The sequence below is a fragment of the Acomys russatus genome, chromosome 5, assembly GCF_903995435.1.
Source record: "Acomys russatus chromosome 5, mAcoRus1.1, whole genome shotgun sequence".
NCBI classification, from domain to species: Eukaryota; Metazoa; Chordata; class Mammalia; order Rodentia; family Muridae; genus Acomys; species Acomys russatus.
In genome coordinates, this window is record NC_067141.1 from 23,345,450 (window position 1) to 23,371,423 (window position 25,974).

A 25,974-nucleotide genomic window follows, 5' to 3' on the forward strand; every position below is an offset into this window, starting at 1 on the left:
TCTTTCCAACTTGGACACCTGCATGTTTCTCCTCGTGCCTGATTGAATTGTCTAGCCTCCACACTATCGTGTTCCACAGATGTAGAAAGGGTGGCCACATTTGGTTTCTGCCATCAGCAGTATGTCCGTCACTTGCCACCTTGTGAAAGGGTAGGCGTAGGTTTCCCTTGACATGTAGAGTGTTTATGAGTGTGCCCATCAGACGCAGGAATTCTTGATGCATTCTTCCCCTTCCTTCCTCTCTCCCTCTCTTTCTCTCTTTTTCTCCCTCCCTCTCTCTCTCTCTCTCTCTCTCTCTCTCTCTCTCTCTCTCTCTCCTCTCTCTCTCTCTCTCTCTCTCTCTCTTTCTCTCCCTACCTCACTGATTTCTACTTGGATCTGTATTTGCTTATGAAAAGCAGTGGTGGTGAACACCTTTAATCCCAGCACTCAGGAGGTGGAGACAGGAGAATCTCTGCGAGTTTGAGGCCAGCCTGGTGTATAGAGGGAGAGAGTTCCAGGACAGCCAGGGCTACACAGAGAAACCCTGTCTCAAAAAAGCAAAAATAAAACAAGGGCTGGAGAGATGGCTCAGAGGTTAAGAGCACTGGCTCTTCTTCCAAAGGTCCTGAGTTCAATTCCCAGCACCCACATGGTAGCTCAGAACCATCTATAATGATATCTGGTGCCCTCTTCTGGAATGCAGGCAGAGTACTGAATAAATAATAAAACCAAACCAAAACAAAACAAAAATGCAAACCAACTCTATATGCCTTGTATTCATATCCACTATAGCTTAGTAAGGCTCAGTTTAGGGCCAAGATATGGTTCTCACTAGTAGCTGTTCCTCTGTGCTTATTCTGATGGTGCTAGGAGGCCTGATCATGCCTGTCAGTGTGAGTGACAACACAGTCTACTTTTGGCATGCCCTTACCCATCTTCTGCATACCTTTTCCGTCTATCACCAAGAGACTTGTGTTGAGATCTCCCACTGTGAGGGAGCTTGCAGTTCTTGTAGGTTTTAATCAGTGTGTTGCAAAGCCTTGTTATTAGGTGTATTTGCGTTTAGGGTTGCCATGCCCTCTTGATGAGTTTGTCTATCTGCCTTTCATAATTCTGCTGGTAATTTTGTTTGCTCTGGTCTTTTTAAAAATAAATATGAGCGTGGTATGTCTTTTCAATCATCTAGCTTTCAGACTATTGGTGCCTTGGTACTTGAGTTACGTTCCTTGTAGGAAGCATATACTTGGACCTTGTAAATTGAGAGTCTCTTTCTTTAGTTGGTTCAGTGATTCCTATCTGGATTTACTACTATGGCTGGTCTTCTTGGTGTCCCTTCTGCCAGCACCTTTATGAGTATATTTTTGTTACTAGAGAACGAAGTAGTGGGATCTTGGGTGGCCTCGTTGAGTGGGTGATAGAAATCTTACAGTAGGAATGTGAAGAGGACCAGTCCCTGGTACCCCCCATCAGGAGTAGCACTGCCCATCATGACCTTTAGCAGGACCTGTGCTTGGTGTAGGTGGCCAGAGTTGTAAGGATTCCAAGTGTCAGAGAGGAAGGTGTGTGTGGGAGATGGTGTCTGTGAGCTGCTACAAGATTTGGACTTCTGTATTGAGTGATGGGGGCCAAACAGGAAATGAGGGAAGCAGTGTGTGTCTTCTCCATATGGGAGCCAGTGCTGTGGACCGGAAGGTCACTGCTGACGTGACTCATGCAGGCACACACCTGGAGCAGGCCTGGCTTGGGAGGTCTAGAGAAGGCTTTTGCTGATCCTGACAGGTTTACATTCTCAGCCAGAACCAAACTTGGCTGTGTGGAGGAAATTAGAGACAGGGTGGGATACACACAGGTTTATAAATCCATCCTGTTACTGACTGCATTCTTATATTTACTCAGAAGATCACAGGTCGGACCAAGAAAATTCCCATGTAACAAAAATGTTTCCATGACTGCTTGGATTCCCTTTTTTAGACTCATAATGCAGTTGGGGTACCCCAAGGGGACACATTCACATGTCTGCCAATGGGCAGACTCTGGAAGACATCTCCAGAGTTTGCCAATACCTTGGGGAATTTTTTTTTTTTTTTTTTTTTTTTTTTTTTTGGAGACAGTGCTTCTCTGTGTAACAGAGCCCTGTATGTCCTAGGCTTGCTTTGTGGACCAGGCCGGCCTCAAACTCACAGAGAGAGAGAGGAGGGGAGAGGAGAGGGGGGAGAAAAGAGGAGAAGAGAAGAGAAGAAAGGAGAGGAGGGGAGGAGAGGGGAAGAGAGGGGAGATGAGAGGGGAGCGGAGAGGAGAGGAGAGATCCAATTTCTGTGAGCTATTCTGGCTCAAACAGCAGCATTTTGGAGGATGTTTGGTGACAAGTACTGGGTGCCCAGACAGGACCAGCTGTCCTAATTGCAGGGCTGTCTAGGTACCAGAGTCCTTCTCCCAGTGAAGGACTGGTTCCAGTGGCCATGGACACTCTGTAGCTCTGAGACTTCCACACTGCAGTGGCCCAGCTCTTGTTGAGGTTCCATGAGTCAGTGGGGTCAGATTGCAGAGAAGGCAGTCTGCTTCGGTGTTGAGATGTTGTCTCCAGGCTAGGCGTACCTGGGATGGGCACCTGGTTGCGGGGGGGGGGGGGGGGGGGAGGTCGTCCCTTGTTTTCTGGCTCTATGTCTCCTTCTGCCACCTCTCCCACTTTTGCCTGTCTTTGGGGGCAATGTGGGGGGTCCTGGTTTTCCCCCTGAAAAGTTGAAATAAGATATGACTCTTGGGGGATCATGGAAGTAGGATGGAGGCAAGTGCCTATCAGTCCCAACCATGCCACGTGGCTGTCAGAAGGGCAGGCCTCCATCCCAGCACCTAGGGAGAAACAAGAGGTCCTCTGTGCACCGCGGCACTCCAGCTGCATGGGGCCTGATAGGCCTCAGAGTGCTTTATGGGAAGTAGCTGTGAGTTGCATGTGGTCCATACTCCCATGTGACCCTGGCACCCTGCCATGTGTCGCCATGCAGCCATGTGGGGCCATGTGGGACTGGTGCCCTGACACCTATGTTTTCTGCAGTGTAGCAGGAAGGGGACCCTCATTCTCAGCAGAGCCCTGGGATGATAACTGGGAGGTGTGGGAGCCCTGACACCTTCAGCAATGTTAGAGTTGGGGTCACCCAATGTAATATACTAAAGGTCAGAGGCATCAGGCTGGGGCACGGCTGGCAATGAGGCCAGCTTCATCTTGTGCCCTGGCTGGCTCTAGACTTTGTCCTCCAGGCAGTTCTGTCCCCCTGGAGGGTAGACTTCCTGACCCAGTGGGACCTTAGCAGGGGAGGAGGTACAACATGGGCTGTGGGTTTTGCATGCTGTGGGTTCTTGATTCTTGTTGTCACTTGGTGGCTATCATGCCTATGGAATGGCATAGGAGGGGCTGAAGAAGCAGATATCTCAGAGACCCAGAACCTTCTGTGTTTATCATGGCTGCTGGGCAGGCTGCATAGCGTGGTATCGTGCTCAGCTAGGGACCAAAATGCAAACAGATATGGGGTGATGTTCACCCTCCTCAGCTTTCTACACCCATGTCTTGGGTGCCAGGTCCAGAGCATGACAGAACCCCAGCTGCCCTTGAGAAGTTGTGTCAAGTGCTGAGGACAGCAAGGTGGGCTTGACATGAGCGTCACTTGACTGTCTCCTCCAAGGAAAATGGCTGAGGGTGTCACAGCTGGGCTGGATTCCCAGAGGCTGAGGGAGGAGGCTGAAGGAAGGTTGTGATCATATTGGGACAGCGCTGACACAGGACTTGTGAGCTGTGGCATATGAATGCCTAGAGCTGACCTAATGTGGCGGTGGTGGCGGGGGCAGTGGTTGTGGTGTGCTTCCTTTTAACGTCTCCAACGCCTTAGCTTGCGTTTCCTTTTAGTACTTAAACTTTTAAACATTTTGGAGAATTTTATTTACTTATTATTATTGTGTATGCCTTTGTATGCATGAAATGGGCATGCATACATGTAGAGGCCAGAGGAAACTTTTGTAGAGTTGGTTTTTCTCATTACACCATTTTATAGAATTCAAGGATCCAACTCAGGGTGCCAGGCTTGTGCGAGAAACACGTTTACCCACTGAGCCATCCTGCCACCTCCTATTTCAACTTTTTTAAAGTTACCAGTGACCCACCCATCTTGTAAGGCTTCTCTTGTGTATTCTTGGTTCTCTTGTCTTAGGTTTATCTTTGTAGGGTTTGAGTTGTGTGCAGCAAAACTCTCTCCCATGTGAGATGTCTGGTTCAGTGAGTTCTGGCAAATTCCTAGGCCAACTTGAGTTCCTTCACACGCTCTGTACGCCCTGAACCACAGCCCATCCCTGCACCTGCACCTGGGAACTGTCCCATCCCCTGAGAACGAGACTCTGCGCCATGAAGCTCTGCGTCTGGCTCCCATCACTTTGCAGGCTCACTTGAGGCCCGTCTGCTTCTGGTCTGTGTTCTGGTTGATTCTTCTTTCATTTGGAAAGGATAAAATGTACTGCAGCTTGTTTACCCGTCCACAGGCTGATGGACATATGAGCCGTCTCTGGGGCTTGGTTATTATGATTAAAGCTGCCATAAGCACTGTGCACTGGCTCTGGAGTTGCTGCTTGCCTCTGTTGCTCCCCCCTGCCCCCCAACCCCTGTAACTCCCTTCCTGTCCCTGAATGAGGGCACAACATGTTCAGAAGCTGCCAAGCCTTTTGGCAAGACGGCTGCTCCTGATGCTGTCACCATCCTAGGTGCCACCACAGAAACTGTGGGTTCTCCCTAGCACTTAGTAGTGTCTGCTTTGGGGCTGTAGAGATGGCTCAGTGGTTAAGAGCACTGGCTGTTCTTGCAGAGGATCCTATTTTTTTTTTTCCTGTTTGTTTTTAACAGTTAGATGTCTCCTTTGTGCTGAGTGAGAGGGATGGTGCCCACGACTCTGTCTTTCTTGGGAACTGTGTTGTTCCTGCCTTTCCTCCCCTGGCCTCATCCTTGATTCTTCTTAGCAGGGTTGTTCAGAAAGCAGTTTTTAATTTTGATGCACCCATTTCATCAGGGTGTTTCACAGACTCCCTTTTCCCGTAAGGTTCATGTGTTTTGTGTCTGTCTAAGAAATATTTGCTTAATGAGAACTTACAAAGCCTTTCTCTTGTTTTCTGTAGAAACTTTATCGTGTCATGTTTCTTGTTTAGATTTGTAATTCCTTCCAAGTTTAATCTTACTCAGGGTGACAGGTATGAATCAGGACTCAGTCTTTTTTGCATGTGGTTACCTTCATGTCTCTGTGACTTTTTTTTTTTTTTTTTTTCCTTCATGAAATTACTTTGGCACCTTTGATGAAAATCAGTTGGCTGTGCTCTGGGTCCGGTTTCTGGACTTTGTAAACTGTTCTGCCAGCAAAGCCTTGATTGCTGTGACTTCTACACTAAGCCTTGAAATCAGGCCTTGTTAATCCTCCAATTTGGTTCATTTTCAAAGTGTGATGCTCTACTGGCCCCTTTACAATCTCAGGAAAATCAGAGCATCTATCCGTCAATTTTTAACAACAATCCAAGACCCAAACCCAAACCCAAACCCAGCCCTGCTGGCATTTTTGACTGGTCTTGCACAGGGGAGTAAAGAAACGTGTCTTTCAAGTGCGTCAGAACTACACTGTGCCTTCTCTCTTTACCCACTTAAGTATCTTCAGTGCAGGCCCCAGGGGCTGCCCAGTCTCCTGTCTGTTAGATTGCTTCTTTGTCCTTCACGGTTCTGAAGCTCCTGACCAGACACTGTTTTCCTCACTTTATTTTGGGAGTTGTTTGTTGCTAGGATATGAAAGAACAGCGACTGTTTCTTGTGTTGACCTTACTTATGTCTAGGAGAAGGGAATCTACTCACTTGCTTTGTTTGCTTGTTGTGGGTTCTTTATGGTTCTCTATGGAGATGTCTGGTTATCCTAAACAAAACAATTTGCACTTTTCCTTTTTGGTCCACATTCCCTTTCTCTCTTAGTTTTGGCCTCATGGTGCCAGCTGGGGACCTTGCACTGTAAGTCCAGTGGTGAGCAGAGAGGGGCTAAGTGGACCTTAGGGCTCAGGTCTGACAGTACTGGGTGTGAGGTGCCTGGGGATGGTAACAGGGTGGGGCATGCTCTTTTTTACTAGTCTCCTGGGCCTGGGGACTGTATCAGTTACTGTTGGGTGGTACCCACTGCCTTTCCTGTTGAAATGGCTGAGCCTTTTCCTCTCTTAGACTACGCGTTGTGCTCACTGATCTGCAAAGAACAAAAGCAACCCCCCTGTTGGTCACACAATGCCATGTCCATCACAATGCCTTAAATGTACACCCTGCTGGAGTAGATCACTGAGAGTCTGGGTCAAGTGTTTACATTTGTGTTCACATAGGAGCAGCCTAATTGTCTTGCCATGTGCTCGGCTTTGGTACCCGAGAGTGAGTCAGGAAGCACATCTGCTCCTCCGTTCAGGTTTGTATAAAATGTCTCGTGTTTCTCACATTGGACAGACCCATGAATTCATCTCATCTGCAGTTTCCCCAGCAGGAAAGTTTTTTTTTTTTTTTTTTTTTTTTTTGACATAAATAAGTAAACATAGGATCCGTGAGTTTTGAATTTTTTCTTGGCTAAATTTTGAGCATTTGCGTCCTTGACGGTATTTATTCCCCAAAAAACGGGAGCCTCAGCCTGGCTTTGAAGATAAGACCATCTTGGAGCTGGGCATGGTAGCACCCAACTCTTAAGAGGCTGAGGCAGGAAGATGGCCGTGGGTTCCAGGCCAGCCTCGGCTATATACTGAGTGAGAGGTCAGTCAGGGCTATATATAACACCATCCTATCTTAAAAAGACACAAAAGTCCATCTTGGAAATGTTCATAAGCTTAGACTTTGGGGTGAGGGGTGTGTGTGTGTGTGTGTGTGTGTGTGTGTCTGTGTGTCTGTGTGTCTGTGTGTGTCTGTGTGTCTGTGCGTGCGCACATGTACATGCATGCATGTATACATCCTCTTCAGGGTATCACCCTCACAGCTCTGAGAAGACTCAGGATTGACTGTGGCCTCAGCTGCTCCAGTCCCATCGCCACACTCTTTGCTGCTGACCATCCAGAGTCTTTCAGGCACCCTGTCCAGCCCTGTTTGGCCGGAGACAGGGGGGCAGAAGCAGAAGTGGACATTTTCTGGGCTCATCAGGAAGCAGTACCTTTCCCAAGGCATGAAATTCAAGGAGATGAGGGGATGGGCACTCAGAATCCACGGTGGGTCACTTTTACATCTCCCATGAACTGTGTACACATGTGCCCCGAAGTAGCATGCGTTCCTCTGAGGTTGTCGACTTACCACCTCCTAAAACAGCAAATCCATCCACAGTTTCCTCAGTCCCTTAAAATATTCCTCATGGGATGAAAAAAAAAAAATGCTGTTTAAATTTGCCCCCGCCTTGTTAAGATGTCTAGATTTTCACAGTGAGTGTGTCATGGAACCTGCTATAAGCGCGTGTCCTCAATGTGTGCTCACCCAGCCACAGCACAACCTGTGAGCAGGTGGTCCACTCATCCCCATGCCCTGCAGGTCTCAGACCTGCCTGCCTAGGTTTAACCCGTAGACCTCCGTAGAAGGAGCCAGAGTCGAGGCAGTGGTTCAGCCGGCTTGCCTAGGTCTACAGCTTGAGGGTTTCAGTTTACTAAAATTCTAGTCCTTGGGAATTATATAGAAGAGAGGGATCCCCACACATGAAAATGCATCTCAGTCCCAGCTAAGGGCCCCATCTCTGGATGCCTCTCCATGGAGGTTGGCAGCCATTGGCAGTGAGGTCAGGGGCTGAGAGTAAATCCCCATGTAACAAGGCTACATAGGGAAGGGCATGCCTTTCCAGGCAAAGGTGGAGGGAGGACTGCTTTAAATGTATGCAAAGCTGCCTAGGGGTTCCAGAGAAACATTGGGCCCATGTCCCCAAACCAGCACAAATTCCAGGGTGGACAACTGGGCTGCTCCTACATACAGAGGCCTCCATGTTTTCAGGGCTCTATGCATAGTGGAATTGGATGGGGTTCTGTCTGGACAGAGAAGCAGACCTGAGGCCTTGCAGCTGCCTCAGTTGCACTGGCCTCCAATGACTTGGGCTCCTTCTTCAAAGCCCATGTTTCTCTTGGGCTATGGGGAAGCACTGGACCAATATGCCCACAAGGAGAAAGATGATCTGGTGCCATTTCTGGCCTGATGGAGCAGACAGCTCTAGAGATCTTGGTTCAGCCCCAAGATTGGTCTGGGTGACAGCTTGTATCTGTTTAGGGGCCACAATTTGTGGAAAGCACGTCAAAGATAGATAAGGGATCAGCAGATAGTTCCTTCCAGCCTGGAGAAAACACATTCCCGGCCTGTTGTCTGGCAGCTGGCAATCCTTGATGTTCTGTGCCTTACAGAAACCTCAGAGAAACCTCTGCCCTCACGCCCAGGTGGCTTCCGCTCCACCATTGTTTCTGGCTTTTTATGTCTTCTCGCTGTAAAACTGTCAGTCATGTTGGGTGAGGAGCACACCCTATGCCATTGTTGCCTCATTTTAAACTACGTCTGCAAAGACCCTATTTCTAAATATGGTCACATACTGATGTCCCAAGGGTAGGGATGTTGACAGGAATTTGTGTCGATACCATTTACCTGATAACGCTCACCCACCAGAGGATGAGGAACCAGGAAGTCTGTGAACTTGCCCACAGTCTGCCGGTATGTCTATACAAATCAAGTTTTATGAGCACATAGCATAAATTCTTGTGGATGTACTGTCTTTTGTCGCTTCCACTTCAGGGTGGAGGCCATGTGGCCCACAGAGCTTTAAGTGCCTACTGCCTGGCCCTTAACATGCTTTAAGCTGTGCCTTTCTCTAAGGATTTGGCTCCACAGAACCCTTGATAGAGGTCAGAAGAAACAGCCATACACAAATTGCCAGCTCACCAGAGAAAAGTCTCAAGAAATCAGTGCTGTGGAAAGTGTTTTTTGATAAGAGCTGATTTAGTTCTGTGTTTAAGGGTCTGGCTGAATGAAAGAGAACAGTAAAATATCCTGGCCCATGAGATAAGCAGGGAGGGCAGTGCTGACCAACTCAGCAGCTACCAGGAAAAGGGATTGAGGCAAGAAACCACAGTACAAATAAGGATAGAGAGATATAATCAGATGTATTCAATTTTATACTAAATGTTAATGTCCTAAATTCATCTTCAAATGGATATATATCCAAAATCTCCAAAAAGGCCTTACAGATGGGGGTTTATTTGTTTGTAATGAATTCATTTTGTAATGCTAGGTCTATATAATCAAGGCCCTGTGCATGCCAGGAAAGCATATTACCAGTGACTATACAGCTCACTGTTTTTTTTTTAAACAGATGTATCAAATACATTTAGTGTAAGGCAAACCTAATGGATATTTGAAAAAAAAAAAAAGATATCCAAAAATAGGCAAGAAATTACCCACAAAAATAGAGACTAAAACCTGCAGACTACAGCAGGTTGTCGACATTGAAGCCTGAGCTAGTGTGGATGAGGCCTAATTATATAAAAATGAAGACATCATACAACATAATATTTGTGAAATATTACATGATGTGTGGAAAAGAAGGATATTCAGGGTTAGCTTTTCCTGTCGTTATGATAAAACACCCTGACAAAGGCAACTTATGGGGAAAGGGTTTACCTTGCCCCACAGAGCCAGGTTATATAGCCCGTCAGAGGGGGGAAGTCGAGGCAGCAAGAGCTTGAAGCATCTGGTCATATTATGCCCACATCAGAAGACGAGAAAAATGAGTAGGCACATGCTATCTCCCAGCTCACTTTCCTCACGTGTACAACCTAGGCCTCCGCACATCAAATGAGCATAATCAAGAGAGGCCCCCAATGGCATGCTCAGAGGCTTACCTCCAAGGTGGCTCAAGATGTTTTCAGGCTGGGGATTAGCCCTAACCATCACAGCTGTCGTAAGGCAATTGCTTCAGGGTAGGCTGCGAGTAGACGCAAGATTGGAGAACACAGGTAGGCGAGTAGTTCCCAATCTAACAGGAATCTGAAATAACTGTTGCTGTTATCTCTAGCCATGCCACCCCACTCTCCCCAACCCCTTCCCCACAAATCCAGCTCCTTCAGAGAGTCCTCAGAGCGCAGCTTCTCAGCCTGGAGGCTGCACAGCTCTGGGACTGGTCCCATCTCAGTTCAGCACAGGGACAGCAGTGCAGGAAAGCCACCTCCAAGGCTGTTACCCCTGCTGTGTGGCTTTCTCACAGCTCCACTTTTGAAATGGACATTCCAGAAAGGGGGGGGGGAAGTCCACAAGAACAGTTGTAGAGCACTTACATAGTGTGTGCAGGGGCCTGGGTTTGATCTGCAGAGGGGGGAAAAAAATGCAGAAGTGAGCGTTCCAGGAGGCAGGAGCCAAGAGACAGGATGTTCAGGGAGGATATACTGGCCTTAGCTTTGCGCTCTTGATATTAAAGCCCAGATTCCAGGGCAGGAGTGGCAAGGAATGTGGAGACCAGGTTTTCAAGTTTTCTCTGTGATTCTGGAGCCCACTAGTTGGTGTTCCCGTGGAAGACTTCTGAAGCCAGCCACGTGTGGAGCTTGTGTTAAAAGAAAGAATGAGCCTTACGCTCTCCGGACAATTGTTCATGTTCTTTGATCTGGACTCACTGCAAGGGCTGTGGTCTTAGCTCAACTGATACAGTGTTTGCCCAGCACACCTGAAGCCCTGGATTCAATCCCCAATCTGTGTAAACTGGGCACGGTGGTGCACACTGGGGAGACGAAGGTAGCAGAGGCATTCTGGAAGGTCAAGGTTATCCTTGGCTGCATAGAATTTGAGGCTTCATGGCATTTGAGGCCAGTGTAGGCTCTGTGAGACCGTGTCTCAACAAGAGCAACAACAACAACAATGGAAAGAAAAAAGAATAAAGAAAACTAAAAACAGAAACAAATGGCTAAAATGTTGAAAGAAGTCTTAGCAGGGATAGAAAGCCATTCTCCTGAACAGTGGGGGAAACTCAGCTCAGCGAGGGAAAACAGGGTGGCTGTGGACACCTATGTGGAGCTGAGCTCTCTTAATGGAAAGACTCTGTCCGTCCTGCCCACAGCAAGGCTCAGACTGCCCCCTTTCCCCATGCTTGCAGACACTTATTTTCACGTCTGCCTGTCATCACCCTCCTCAATTGCTGGTGTTTGTAACCTCAAAGAGTTTGAAATTCATTACGTAAAAATCATTGCCTCCTGTCCTATGCACACACACACAGAGCACCCAGGCTGCAGTCTCCTTGTCAGGGGTCTGGGTCACAAGCACACTGGAGGTGTCTGTGGGGATGCAATGAATTTGCTTGGTTTGAATCTGCTGATGAGGCAGTTCTGGGCAGGGATTTCCTGGGCTAGTCTGCATGCATATCCTGGCGCCATCTGCCCTGCCCCCAACCAGGCATCGGGAGGCCACTGAACCCCCATGTTTGCCTCCTGACCTCTAGAACACCCAAGCAGGGAGGAAGGGACTGGGCAGGGTATGAACACCCCCACCTTGCTGGCTTACAGCAAGCTGGGTCCCAGGGCTGGAGGCAGCTCATTAAACCACCCGAACCGCATGTAACTCTAGTCAGTACCACACGGCACTGCACCGGCAGCACACATAAAATTAAAATGACCACAGGGCCGCTCTCCTCCCCACCGTGGGTGGGCAGTCTTTATTCCAAGATTGAGGCCCGGAAGCCTCCAATCTGAGAAGGATTTTCCCTGATGAGAATGGACCCAAGAGTGGACTAGCCTACTGGCAGGAGCCGAGTCTCCTCTTGGCCTTATCCTCACTCAGCCCTTATCTGCCTCCTGTTCAGACCTAGTCTCAGTGGGTAATTAATGGGGCATTAGGGATGGTGGTTGGGACAGACGCTCCTGGGCCCTGACCTGCTGGCATAGTGTGCTCAAGAGGTACCTTCTGGGCAACCCAATGATACTTTTATTACTTCCTAAGATTGTTGGACATCCCGGAGGGGCCCATCAGGAAGCTCGTGGAGACAGTCTATCACTGTTCAAGTTGGAGTCTCCAAAATCCTGCTGGATTGGCCATTCTACCTGTAACACAATAGTGTGAGGAGGATTAGGGGTGATACCAGGGAACCCTAGGTGGCTGAGCCTTGGCCAGAAGGTAGGCGACAGACCATAAAGGAAAGGGAGGCATGGGTCTCAGCACCCCTCGGGAGTCTTGCAGGGGGCATCTTGGATGTAGCACATAGATCAGGGGAGACAACCAGTCTTCAAGGTACCCCCCTATGGATTTGGTCCCACGCAAGCTTCCCCAGATAGCAATGGACAGTGGGCCTCATGCCACCTGCTGAACGAGGGTCTGATGACAGCTGTTGCCTGCTTTCAGAGCCTGGCTATCCGATGGGTGGGAACGCCAGTCCCCATGGCGATAGAGCAAAAGCCTCATCGTCTCTTCTGCCCAGTGTGGAGAATGGCTGCCTGGACAGCTGGCAGTCAGGGCTGGTTCTCAGGGGAAAGTAGGCCTGTGTCTCCTAATGTTGCCCCCCAGATCAGGTCTACCCTAATAGGTGTGGACACAGCAGCTGCTGGTCTGTGGCCAGTGCCACTGGGAGCTGGTACTGAAGAAGGCTTATGTGGGACCCGGCTACCCACTCCCAGGGCCAGGGCTTCTGCCTCCAGATTGCTAGCTTTCATGGCGGCTGGCCTGAGGAAATGCCTGCTTCCTGGCTGTGTTGTGCTGTGCCCCAAGGCCCCACTGGCTTACTGTCACTGTTAAGGAGAGGTCCCCTGGTACAAAATGAACCTATATCCCCTGTTGTCTAAGCAAGAAGACCAGCTCCAGGCCACCTGGGGCTCAGATGAGAAGTGTGTGTGTGTGTGTGTGTGTGTGTGTGTGTGTGTGGTGTTCCTCAATCAAAGTTGTGAGCTTTAGTTCAGAGGGGCCTATCAATGGAAATCTACCACACAGTGAGTATCCGGGACATTTGGAGAACAATGGGCTGTTCCAGAAATGGTCACTTCTCCACAGGGTCCTGGTTCTTCTACAGCCAGTGGGACCTGACTCTGTGCCGCCTTAGAGTCCCTGAAGGATTTGTGTCACCTATGATTAGCTGGTAGCCTGTGGGGGCTGATGGTCCCCAGGGTGGGCAGTGAGCATGTCCTGAGGGCTCCAGCTGTGCCCAGCACATGTCACCGGGGGGCCCATGGGCTCTCAGCACAGGCCAGCGGCTGGGAGCAGCTGGCCACAGGCAGGACCTAAACAAAGGGTGCTTTGAGCAGCTTGCATGCCGGCACCGAGCCTCCGGCCAGCTGCCCGTCCTGAGAATGTAAGGCTGGCCCTCTCTATGGCTTACTGGGGCCCATGTAGAGTCAGAACAGCTGGCCCCAAAGTCTGCTGGCTGGCCGTGTGCTGAGAGGGTACTGTCCTCCCACAGGAAGCCCCCTGGCTCAGGAAATGGCCATCTTCCTGTAAGATGGAGAAGATGGAAGGCCCCTAGCCCTAGCTTCCCAAGATACTCCTATGTTGGTTGGTAGCCTACAGGTGGCCTAGAAGTAGCTCATACGCCCTAGAATCTGCCCTGTCCAGTGTCTAGAGGAAATCAGGGAGACTGGCGGGGCCTTTGGCCTGGTGACCTGGTTTTGCTGGCCCTCTTGCCTATCCATAGAGGCCAACCCTTCATTTGCAGCTGTTAATCTGCCAGTCAGCTCTCAAACTATTCTCTCATGAAAAAGATAATAAAACAACATAACATCAGAGACACCAAACACCCATGATAAGCATCTCTGAGCTCCCTTGATTGTTAAGCAAAAGGAAAGAGAAAGAAAAAAATTAAGCGTCTTTCATGTGAGAGTCCAAGGCAGCTGGGCTGAGCCAGGGTGCCCTGCCCTGGATTTGCTGTGGCCCACAGGTGAGTGATTGGAGTAAGCTGGACCCCCACCCTTCCAGAAGTAGGATTCACCAGCTAATAAAATGAAACAATAGATAAGATGCCCGCAACCTTCAAGGATGGGCCCGTGAGGCTGTGAACCTTGTACTGGCCTTTTCTCTTTTCAGTGCAGTGCCTCCTTTACTTTAATCTCAGCCCCTTAGGCTCCTATGTGGGCAGGTCTCTGCTTTTCTGTGGTTACCCGCAAGCACATGTGCAATGTGTGTGTGTGGGGGGGGTATTGCATCCTTTGCAGCCCACAGGGGTCCAGCTTGGGTGTACAGTGTCCACCTGTCAAACGAGAAGACTTCAGTTCCCACTGTGAAGTTTTCAGAGCTAGTGTGTCTGTGCCCAGATGTCCCTGTCAGCATCCAGAACTTGGAAAGCCACCGAGCCCATGCATCACCGTGTTCCATTGTTGCGGTAGCGAGATGAGATTAGAGAGAGCCTGAGTACTTGGATGTTTCCTGGCCCTGTTTCACTGCCGTCTCCCTTCTGTCTTCCTTCTCTTTACAACAGAAGCCATGGCGAGGTCTGTTTGGTACTTTGCAGGCAGTAGATCCTGTGGGCCTCGTGTCTCCTCTTCTCCTTCCTGTATCTTTCTTGGCATATGACATGTGTTCCCTTAGTTTGTGTGTACATGTGTGTATCTGGTCATGCATGTGGTGGTCAGAGATAACGTACAGGAATCAGTTTTGTTCTTCCATCATGTGGGTCTGGGGATTAAACTCAAGTCAACAGGCCTGGCAGGGTAAGTGTCTTCTTTCCTTGCTGAGCCATCTTGCCACCACTCCGCTTCCTAAAATACGCACGATGTAAGAATCTCTCATCTCGGCCCATGTTCGAGTGTTCAGCTTAGTGGGTGCGGAGCTAATTCCATTGTTGTGCAGCTGTCCTCACCGTCTACCTGGAGAACTTTCCATTTTCTCAGATGAAAAAAACCTCTGGTCTTGTTCAACGCTCACTCCTCAGGCCCTGCCACCTCATCTTGCCTTGTGTCCCCGTGGCTTTGGCAACTTGAGGGCCTACAGCTGTGCTAGGAGTGGGATCTCTAGGACTTTTCTCTCAGCAGGAGGGTCCCAAGGCCTGTCCGGGCTGTGTTGTGTAGGAGCACACTTCTGAAGGACTCTTCTGTGACCTCCTGTATCTGGAGCCTGTTTTCTCTGTCCTCTTAGTGGACATTGCCTTTGGCTATTGTGTACCTTGCCAGAGTAAACAGAGTGGAGAGATAGCTCATCAAAGCCCTGCCTACCTTTTAGGTATACCCCCCAAAGTACAATTACTAAGTTCTGTGGAAGATCTTTTTTTTTTTTTTTTAATGGCCCTTCTGTTTTTATTGATGCATTTCTGTGTGATTCTGGGAATTAACTCAGGGCCTCAGGCACACCAGGCAAGTACTATACCTACGATACCTGATTTCCCCAGCCCAGCAATTTCTTTTCTGGGTTACTGCTTTTTTTTTTTTTTTTTTTTTTTTTTTTTTTTTTTTTTTAAAGATAGAATCTTGTTTAGAGAAGAATTGAGTGGGTGCTTCATGACTTGGGAACCAATGAGCCATGCTTCCAGCACTGTGGATTTACTATCTCCCCCAAGCAGACGTGGATGATGGCCCTGCCTTTCTGCCTCCTTGGCCACTGTTGTCATTGCCCGTGTTTTGCTTGCAGCCATCCTGAAACGTTGGAGGGACACAGCAGCGTCTGTTTTGGTTTGTATTCCTGCAGTTAATGACATAAAATGTCTATATCTGTGGACATTCTTTCTTAATTGTGTGTCTTCTCCATCAAACAGCTGCCTGCCTTTCTAAAGCATTTTTGTTGTTGTTGTTGTTGTTGTCTTTGGTATGTTTGTTTTGCTTTGTTTTTGTTTTTAAGAAGGGCTTTCATTTAGTTTAGGTTGGCTTCAGATTTTCAACATAACCAGGGATGACCCTGAACTTCCTGTCTCCATGGCTTCAGATTTTCAACATAACCAGGGATGACCCTGAACTTCCTGTCTCCATGCCCCTGTGTGCTGGGAATCCAGGTACACAGCAGCACACCTGGTTTATACAGCGCTGGGAACAGAGCCCAGGGGGCCATGCATGCTAGGCACAAGCACACTATCAGCGGAACCTCGGTGCCTGCAGCTTTGTTTTTAAAAATAATTTTAAGTTATGTGAATCATTTCTTTGAGATGCAACTCTCCACACTTACTCTATGGGAAACAAGACTGTAGCTGGGGTCTGCTTCCTGGTCACGGCAGAGGGCATAGCATGTGGGTTGGGACCAGCACATGGGCAAAGGGACAGGCTGCAGAATGCTGCAAGAGGTACGCTCTAAGGATTGTTGCTTTCAGAGCCTATCCAAACCCCTGGCTGTTGGCTCTGGCACTCGTATGTCACTAGACCACCCCCTCTTGTTTCTCTGACAGAGCTTCAGGAGGGGTGGCTGGCAATTAGGCTCTGGCCCCTGCTTTCCTTCTCTAATTCCCCAAGGCTCTAAAGGGCTCCAACAAGCACCCAGTATGTTGGAGTCAGGGTTCTTGTATCTCCCCACACCCACGTTCAGCCCAGACTCACCTGCATAACCTCTAGCTCTCCTGCCATGCACAGATGACCAGCAGGATAGGGGTGCTGGGACCAGCACATAATCCAGGCTCATCTTCTATCCTTACTCAGGACACTGCCTGTCACAGCTGGCTAGGTAACCTGGCTCTTATGTCTCTAGGTCACCGTCCACCCTAGGCTATTTCCCGTTATACATTGGTTTCTGGGCCAGATCCCACAAGACCCTGACTCGAATATACTATCCCTACTGATGGCTCCTCCCCAAACCTCTTCTGTCCTCATGTTCCCAGTCATGCCATGCGTCATTAGTCAGCCCTCTGAGAGGCAGCTAGCCTCACTTGCCAGAGTCTACTCCCAAACCCTGAGACCGTGCTTTTACCCTGCTGGTGAGATCCTCTGCCTTGGTCCCAAGTCTTCAGTCTATTCATTGGGCAAGTAGTCTCCTGTTCTCATGGGCTTTCTTCCCTGTGTGTGGAAAGAGACATGGTGGGACCCTGCCTTGGTGAATCCAGAAAAAGCTGCAGGCTTTATGCTTCAGTTTGTCCCTTATACATCTGTAGCCAAGATTCAGCCTAGCTCTAGTCCAAGGAACAGTGGTCAGGGTGGGCGGGGCCACTTGTGTTCTCTTGCCTTTTGTCTCAGCTCTGGCTCATCAGCCCAAGGACAGCCTTTTTTTCCCCCCCCTATCTTTAGGACAGAGCTCAGGGCCACACTCCATCAATGTCCCCTGACCTTGAGTCCTTGGTTCTGGCAGCATGTAGATTCCTCTTGGAGGCCCTCTAGGGGGCTTGGACAATGCTGGGTGCCTTGGACTGGCACTTTTATTGGTGGGGAAGCATACTGGCTTTTTAGGTGGCCATTACAAGGTCTGGGATGGTATAAACAAGGCAGGGGTTGGAAGGTGTGTGTGTGTGGGGGGGGGTGTTGGTAAGAGAGTATATGCCACACACCAAGCTTCTGAGGACATGGGGAATCCAGAGGATGTGATGTTCCTGGGGTCTAGGGGGTCCACTTGACCATGAGATCCTTTGGGTGGTGGCCCATAGCATTTGGCCTCAAGTGGACCATAGGAGCAGGTATAGGGCAGTAGCAAGTATTTACATGTTCTGTTGTCGAGAAGTTTGAGACCTCTTGTTCAGCACTGGAGATGTACTTAGATTACTTCTATAGGACAGATGAGCCTCAGGCCTGCCTTTGCCTGGGCTGAGGGTGACCGTGCTGGGGCAACAGCTGACATCAACCCTGCCTGGGGTCTGTTCTACAGAGGCTGTTAGCCTCTCCTAAGCCTGCTGAGGACTAGGGGGTTGTTACCTGGGTCAAACTGCCCCACAGTGTTGTCTCCTACAAACTCAACACCCCTGCCAAATGCCAAACCCTTCCTGGAGTCCCAGCATGACCTTTGGTCTGAGGGCTACCCCTCCTAGCCCCAGCACATGTGCAAAGCTGATGGTAATGGAGATACTTTATCTCTGTCCAAACACTGGATCTGAGTATGTCCCACCAGCCCCCTTCCTACAAGCCACTGGGCCTTACTGATTAACTCAGCCCTGCCTGTCCTGGACATAACCAGCCGGCCATTTTCAGCGGGTGATGGGGCTCAAAGTCCTCTGGATCCAGTCTTCACACACTGTGTCCACATGCTGAATGAGAGTTGGAGATTTGTATAAGGGGAGCCTGCTGTTTCACACGGCCAATCCCAAAATGGGGTTCCCTCCATGTACTAGGTCAGGAGGCTCCTGTCGTCATCAGACGCCGTCACTAAGGAGGTATTAGAGTAACGACAAACATCTGGAAGTAAGAAAACCCCACTAGATGATCAGCCAGAGGGGTGATGCATGGCCCAAGGGGTTGGGACAGAAGCCTGCTGCCTGGGCTAGTACTATAACCAGGGGCCTCTCACGGTCAGGCATGCTGTCTCCCACGGAGTCACATCCTGCGGTAGAAACTGGGAATATGTTTTAATGCTGACCAAAGATACATGTGGTAGTTTCGGCAACAGCCTTACAGGCTCAGGGTCTCAAGAAGCAAAGGTGAATGGATATCCCTGCAACCCACCTGCTCACGGATTGTTCGTTCGTTCGTTCGTTCGTTCATTCATTCATTCATTCATTCATTCAACAGGCCAATATTGAGCACTGACTGGAGTGAAGGAGACTATGGATCCTCCCTGTTATGCTCAGCCAAACTAGGCTCGGCATTGCCAGCACCCTTTTGTTCTGTCACATTTAGCCACCACATATACCCCCATCCCCAATGAGTCCACTTCATGGGACAAATGTTTATTTTCTCACAAGGAAGGAGGTGTGACATCTCCCAAGCTCATGCCTCCATTAGACCATGCTCTTGCCCGGAACACAAGCCAGGTGGCGTATTATTTTGCCTTAATTAAGAGCATTTGTATATAATGGGCAGTATTGAGCCCCCCACTCATGGTGGACTCTCTGGCAGGGGACTTGGTGGGGGCAGGGACAGCCAGTGTCACCCGTCAAAGAGGAAGTCCCCTCCAGGGCCAGGCTCCTGAGGGAGGCAGGCAGAGAGCCAGCTGGAAGCAGGCCCGAGTAGCACAATGCTTTGTGGCTTCGTGGGTTTGTGGCTTTGCACAGTCCCCTAACATATGTGGGAGTGGTTTCACCTCCTCACCCCAGGCCTTCCCCAAGGGCCTCTTACCAATGAAGCCTGGCTGGGAGCTGTGGCACAGGGCTGGGACAGGGCTAGAGGCCTTGAGGGCCACAGTGGGCTGTAATTCACATGCAGTGCATATTTATATCAAATCACCCCCATTACACACTTGTAAACGGGCCACTCACATGTTCATGCCATAGCAGGACTAAGGACCAGACCTGAGCTGCCCTGGGATGAAGCAAGCAGGAAGGGGATTCTCACTCAGGACAGCCAGTCTCTCTGACAATGACCCTGTGGCAGGATCTGGGAAAGAACCCAGACTGGCAGCAGAGTACGGGCACCCCAGATCAGGCTACTAGCCATCACTGTTCTACAGCAAGCCAACCACTGCCTCGGCCTCCACATACTGTCATGCATGCGATGGGTCTTTGGGTGTTTCATTGAGGAGGCAGATAGTCAAGGATGGAAAAGGGGGAGGCTGTTCACCAATCAAAGGCAAGGCCCCAGCCTCACCTTGACTTCTCATGTTGATGGCCAGGCCTCTAGTGCCTGTCCCTTTCATTTGTGTCAAGGCCGTGTGAACACAAAGCAGCACAGTAGTTCTCACCCAGTGCTGTGACAGACTGCCACTAGCTGCATTCTAAATCATGGTGAGAGGCCGGGCCAGGTGACAGGAGCCCTCTGTCTAGCTATTGATTTTATTAAGAAAACTAATGGCCCCACTTTTGTTCTTGAACTTGGTTCTCACAGCAGTTCCCTGCATTAATCTGCCGTCTATTTGCCTTCGTGTTTATCTACTTCCATCCATCCATCCACCCACCCACCCCCCACCCAGCCAGCCAGCTATCCACCCACCCATCCACCCACTCACTCACGCACCCATCCATCTGCTCATCCACCCACTCTTCCATTCATCCATCTATCCATCTACTCATGAACCTACCCATTTGTCTGCCCGCTCGCTCATCTACTCTTCTATCTGTTCACCACCTGTCAATCTGTCTATCCACTGCAGTCACCTGGATGATAGCCTGGGTTCCTCTAGCTAGGAAACCCCTCTCTTTTAGAGCACTCTGACTTCCGAGCACATGTGGATACATTGGGAGAGGCCTGGTCTATGTGAAGTGACATAGGGGAGCTCTTTCACACCCGATGCTGCCCGTGCCCTTTGTTTTACTCCTTCTACTACCTCTGGAGGAACTGGGGGGGGGGGCGGATTCTTGCACCCAGACCTTAGCAAAGGCCATACGGGGTGGATATAGTGTCTCTAGAGTAAGGCAGAGCTATGAGGTGAAAAGAGACGCTTGTCCTTGAGCCCTCACTTTCAGGTGCAGGGCTTGAGCTCTATGGATTCCATGAAGCTGGACTACACAGATGTCAGCCCTGTGTTGCCTGACCCAGCCATTGTACCCTGACCCTGGTGTGGAGTCTTCCCCAGAGGGAGGTAGCTGGCCAGTATCCACTCTTACTGTCTCTGGCCTCAGTGTGTTGGCCTCTCCAGGTGGGTGCCACTCATAGGCACCACTTGTTACTACAGAGGGACACCTGAACCTGCTAGTCCCGGGTGTCTCAGCAGAGACTCCTGGCATGATAGTCTGGTGTAGGTGGTCCAGCCAGAGTGGTGGTAGCCTCTGATACAAGCTTACTGCCATCTTCCTCAGGAGATCGTCCTGGTGGTGTTCTTTGGGACAGAGTATGTGGTCCGCCTCTGGTCTGCAGGCTGCCGCAGCAAATATGTGGGCATCTGGGGCCGGCTACGCTTTGCCCGGAAGCCCATTTCCATCATTGGTGAGTCCTGCCTATTCATCCTGTAGACACTCAACCCTACACTCATAGAGCCAAAAGAGCATCCCCATGATAAGTCATCCCCAGAGAGTCCCTATGGACTGAGACACGCCCCTCGCCACCACCACATTATTGTCCCTGTACAAGGGAGGCCCTAAGGCCAGTAGGAAATACACTCAGTTCCTCATTGCTAGAGCCACAGCCTCATTAACCCTCCTTGCTCAGCGTGGCTTGACATACATTTTAGGCTCTTGGCTACTTTGGCTTGGGAAAAGACACTGACATGTACACATAGGCCCTCCCCTGCATTGTTCCTGTGCCCTTGGTTGTTGGGTCCCACCTTACTTTAGTGGCACATCCTTCTCTTTCCCCCATGTGGTTGGTGGCACACCCTCCCCAGATTCCTGAATGCCAGAAATAATGACCAGCTGCCCTTCCCACAGACCTCATCGTGGTTGTAGCCTCAATGGTTGTCCTCTGTGTGGGCTCCAAGGGGCAAGTGTTCGCCACATCAGCTATCAGGTATGTTGGCTCTTCCATTTCTCCCTGTGAGACAGGACCCACCACAAAGCACCCTCCTCTTAAGCTGTAGTCTCACTGTCCCTTTCATGGAGGGTGGGACAGGGGCAGGGGCAGGGGCAGGATGGCCATAGTCCATAGTATTGAGACGGTAGGCAACCCGGGTTTCAAGGTATGACCCCAGCATTTCCTAGCTCCTAAGATGTAGATGATACCTTGCCTGTGCAGTTGTAATGTGGGTGACCTGGGCCTCCTCAAGAAGGCTATCTAGAAGGGCTCCTGGAGACAAGGTTCATAGGCACCTGTAGGAAGCAGTAAGATGACCCCAGGGCAAAGTGACATTTGTGTGTCTTCTCTGCCCATTGGGGGCTTGGTGGGGACAGGAACATAGGAAGCAAATTCTTGTGACCACCAAGGCCCTCTCAGCTCCTCTCTTCCTGTTTCTTAGGGGCATCCGCTTCCTTCAGATCCTGCGGATGCTGCACGTTGATCGCCAGGGCGGCACCTGGAGGCTCCTGGGCTCCGTAGTCTTCATTCACCGCCAGGTGAGTGAGCCTGGTATGGGCAGGACAGAGCTGGCCAGCCTATAGCAGGAGTGCTGGAGACTCGCAAGGTCAGGACTCAAGGGTGGTGGTAGCTTGGCACCTGGACCCCAGCTGAGTGGCCCAGGGCTAGGCACGTACCAAGGCATATGGGTCTGAGGACAGAGTCCAAAACCCCAGTGCCTTCCCAGCCTGAACCTATGTCACAGCCATGATGCCAGGATGCTTGGCCTGGCAAGAATGCAGAGCTGTTGTCACCTTCCTTCCGGCTTAGGACAAAAGAAAATGTAAGATGAAGAGCAGACTTATGATGGAGCTCTGAAATCAAGCCTATGAAACCAGGGGTGGTGCATGCTAGTGCCCCCAGATACCTTCCAGATGGAACTGGTTTTTCTAAAAGAGCCTTCTGGGTCAGCTGGCTCTAAGCACTATCCTGTCATGGGAACAAAGGAAGATGCATGGACCCAAGTGGCTGATTCAGGGTGATAGCTGAACCTGCTTCCCTGCCAGGTGACATTACCTGCCACTTTTAAGAGTTGCAAACATTAAGTTACAAAAAGAAATTAAGTTACTCTGGAAGGTGATTTCTGCATGTGTAGCTGGCTACAGGCAACCTAGAATAACCTAGCAAATTCTGTAACTTTCTACCAAGGCATTCTTCTCACCACACTCATGGGGCTGTGGACCACAGGGTATGTGACCATGGCTGTTGTGTTGTCTGTTCCCAGGAGCTGATCACCACCCTGTACATTGGTTTTCTGGGTCTTATCTTCTCCTCCTACTTTGTCTACCTGGCTGAGAAAGATGCAGTGAACGAGTCCGGCCACATCGAGTTTGGCAGCTACGCAGATGCTCTGTGGTGGGGGGTGGTAAGTTGGAGTCTTTAGCTGAGGTGTCTCAGGTAGGAGACACACGGGCATGAGCAAATTGGGGTTAGAGGATTAGACTCTACTTGCTCAATATTTTGCCTCCTCCACTGAGGCTGCTAATGCCAGTATTAAAATTTTTGAGCCACAAAATTTGCATTTGAAGCTCACCACGTGGACCCCATTTGCACCCCCAGTGAATGTTCCCTGGTCCCTGTCTTGAAACTTGAACATTGTTGTCTTTCAACTTCTGTCCCATCTGGCTGGCGGGGCAAGGGCTTGCATCCTGGCACTCAGCACCTCAACCTTGTGATGATCCTTACCCTGGAAGGGTCCTGGACTCAGAGTGCAGGGAGGGGTCAAATGCATACTTTGCATGCCTTTGGTGTCTATGCTGACCCAGGGTGTGCCAGGGATCAAGCCATGTGATGGCATAGTACCATCACGGCCCTTGGGAACTGGGAGAAGGAAGCAAGGGCTTTTGGATGTGAGATCTATAAAGTCTTTAACTGCCCCAGGCAGCAGAAGTGTGAGTGCCAGCCGGGCCCTAAGTCACGAAGATGGTCATGAGCCTCCTGGGTTAGGTGACTCCAAACCTGCTGAGCTGCCAGTTTGTGTGGAGCCTGGTGTGTGACAGATGACCTCTCAAGCTAGGGTTGAATGTACTGCAGGCCAGTGTGTGTGTGTGTGTGGGGGTGTAGGTGTGTGGGTGTGTGTGTGGGGGGGGTGGTAGTGACATGACTCCCCAGGGAGTCAGATAGCTAGAGAGGTTCTGGTGAGGATGGTGCTGAAGAAATCCAGGTGTCCATGGCCTAAAAGCCAGGAGGTTTTCTGACTTCAGTATCCTCCAGAAGTTGATAGTTGCCGCATGGCCTTCAGGCCCTCCCCTGGAAGCAGAGCACTGAGGATGCCGGCACCAGCTCCATCTCACACAGCATTCTCAGCCTGTGACGTTGTGGTTGGTTTACTAGGCTAGTGAGAAGGTTGGCTGGTTGGTGGCAGCCTACAGAAAGGGCCATCACAGACTCTGGGAACCTGGTTCAGGCCAAGCAGTCATCCATGGTGGTGTCAGATGCCTCGGACCCCGGCCTGAGTGCCCTATGAATACTGCAACCAGGAATGAACAGTCTCTGAGGTCTGCTTACTCTCAGAACTTCTAGATTGGGGTGTGGATGGGAAGCTGGACAAACACACATTCCCACAGTTCCCCAGTGCCCCCAGGAAGCAGAGCACACAGCAAGAGCTCTTGACATTGGCTGAGTTAAGTCTGTGTTCTGGAAGCTTCCAGCATTCTAAACCGCTTTGGGAAGGTAAGGACATTCTGAGAAGCTCCCAGGTTGAGACGGGCCCCAGGTTCAGCCTCTGCCTTTCCTTCTGGGAGCTGATGTCCCCAGATATTCCAGTATGACAAGACCAAGCAGGATTGGTAGAGAAGCTCAGTGCCCTAGTAGGAAGCTTGCCTGTGATAGGAGGACACATCCCAGAGATGTAGCAGGGCCTGCATGGGGGGCAAGCTGCTCCAAATGAGAATTCTCTGATGGGAGACGGGCAGTGCTGGCCAAGACACAGCAGAAAGTGAATAGGTGACTGGCCCACAGTGTGGCTGACAAGTGATGCCCAGCCTTGGTGCTGCCCTGCCCACATTCCCAGCCTTCTGCAGGCGCTACTTCCCAGTCCCCCAACCCCCCCTCAGCCTCTGGCCCCCTAGCCCTCGGCAGAGAGGCGCCCCCACTCCCACACCTGTGCAAACATCCGCCCGCCGGCCAGGAACACGGCCTCTTTGTGCCCAGCTTGGCACCGGTGCTCCGGCCCACTCTGTCAGCTGCAGCACAGGCCTCGGCCACAGCGCACCCTGGCCTGGCCATTGTTCCCATGAGGCCCTATGCCCTTGGCTGCACCCAGCTCAGGGGGCCAACGGCCCCCATTCATTCAGTGGCTGTCTCTGCAGCTGTCTAGTGGGAGCAGCCCAAGGCTATGTTCCTGGCACCTCTAGGGTAATCAGAACTTGAGTGCTGCAGGACAGGGCAGCCAGGCTCAGAGTAATGTAGCCCTGAGCCAATGAACAGTCATCTCCTTTGTCTCCCCTCATTCCACAAGGGGAGTATGGCCCCACCTTGCCCTGCCCCTGGGCTCCTCATCTGTTTAATGTGGGGGGGGGGGGTTGTCAAGTGAACTCCGCAGGTGAGAGCATTTTTTAAATGCCAGTCCTCTCTTCTATCTGCTATGCCTGCCCCAGACTAGGCCTCAGGCCCTATCCATTCCCTATCCCAAAGGGTGTTGGCTAGACCCTGGGAGTTGGACTAGCTTCCCCTAAGGGACACTGAGGGAGACATTGGGCATACAGGCATGCCTGCACGGGTGGGAACGCCTCTTACCCTGTTAGCCTGCAGAGTCTGTGATGAAGTTACCTCAGCTGGCCAGTGCTTATTCACTGAGCACGTAAATCAGATAAATGCAGGCAGAGAAGCCCATCCAATGCCAGCAAGTGGATTAAATATGTCCCGTTCTGCTGAGATCCCATGGCTATGAAGACCAAAGTCTGAAGCTGAGGCATGTCCAGGGCCATGTTCACTTGGAAGGCTCTAGAGAGGGCCTTTCTTTGTGGAGTCTGGTTTCTGGTGGGCCTAGCATCCTTTGTGTTTCACACAGACGCACATCATTGGATTAGGATACCCAGAAGGAAAGCTGTAATTCTGAAGAAGGCCATAGTCTGTGTGTAGTTGTGGTGGTGGTGTGGGTAGGGTTGAGCCATGTGGGGGACACAGATAAGTCCAGAATATAGGTATCCAGGCAGCATTTTTGTGGGGTGGCCCTGTCTTCATCGGCTGTGGGTTCCTACAGCTGGAAAGCAAAGCTGCTCTAATGGCAACAACCACACGGGTGTGAAGTCTCTAGAACCCAGAACCCCCTAGTGTAATGTCCAAGTGTGGCTGTAAAGCATTTGAGGAGCTCCTCAGACTTTCCTTTACCCCCGAAACAGAACGCATTTGTTTATATTATGGTTTGAGTGCAGGAAAACACCGTTTCTGCAAACACGGACTCCTCTGTTTAGTGCCTGGGGGTCTCTGAAAACAAGCAGCTGCTAAGCTGTTTACCCCAAGCAGCTAAATACAGAACTTCAAGTGAACAGGCTGGAAACCCACCCTATATTTCAGTCCCTTTAAAAAACCCCAGTCTGACGGCGCTTCATTCCTCACCTGGAGGCT

The 25,974-nt window shown here is 50.5% G+C and overlaps 1 protein-coding gene across 8 annotated transcripts in view; it reads left to right on the plus strand.

The window, feature by feature from the left end:
* Kcnq1 (potassium voltage-gated channel subfamily Q member 1) overlaps nucleotides 1–25,974 on the plus strand; it is a 332,780-nt gene that overhangs the window by 39,760 nt on the left and 267,046 nt on the right. For all 8 annotated transcript variants that reach the window (XR_007830636.1, XM_051145712.1, XM_051145714.1 and 5 more), the window contains exons 3-6: nucleotides 20,718–20,844; nucleotides 21,285–21,363; nucleotides 21,809–21,905; nucleotides 22,631–22,771. Coding sequence is in view for 7 of the 8 variants with exons in the window: in XM_051145712.1 (XP_051001669.1) it covers nucleotides 20,718–20,844; nucleotides 21,285–21,363; nucleotides 21,809–21,905; nucleotides 22,631–22,771 (444 nt within the window). In the remaining variant the exon portion in view is untranslated. The remainder of the gene's footprint in view (nucleotides 1–20,717; nucleotides 20,845–21,284; nucleotides 21,364–21,808; nucleotides 21,906–22,630; nucleotides 22,772–25,974) is intronic.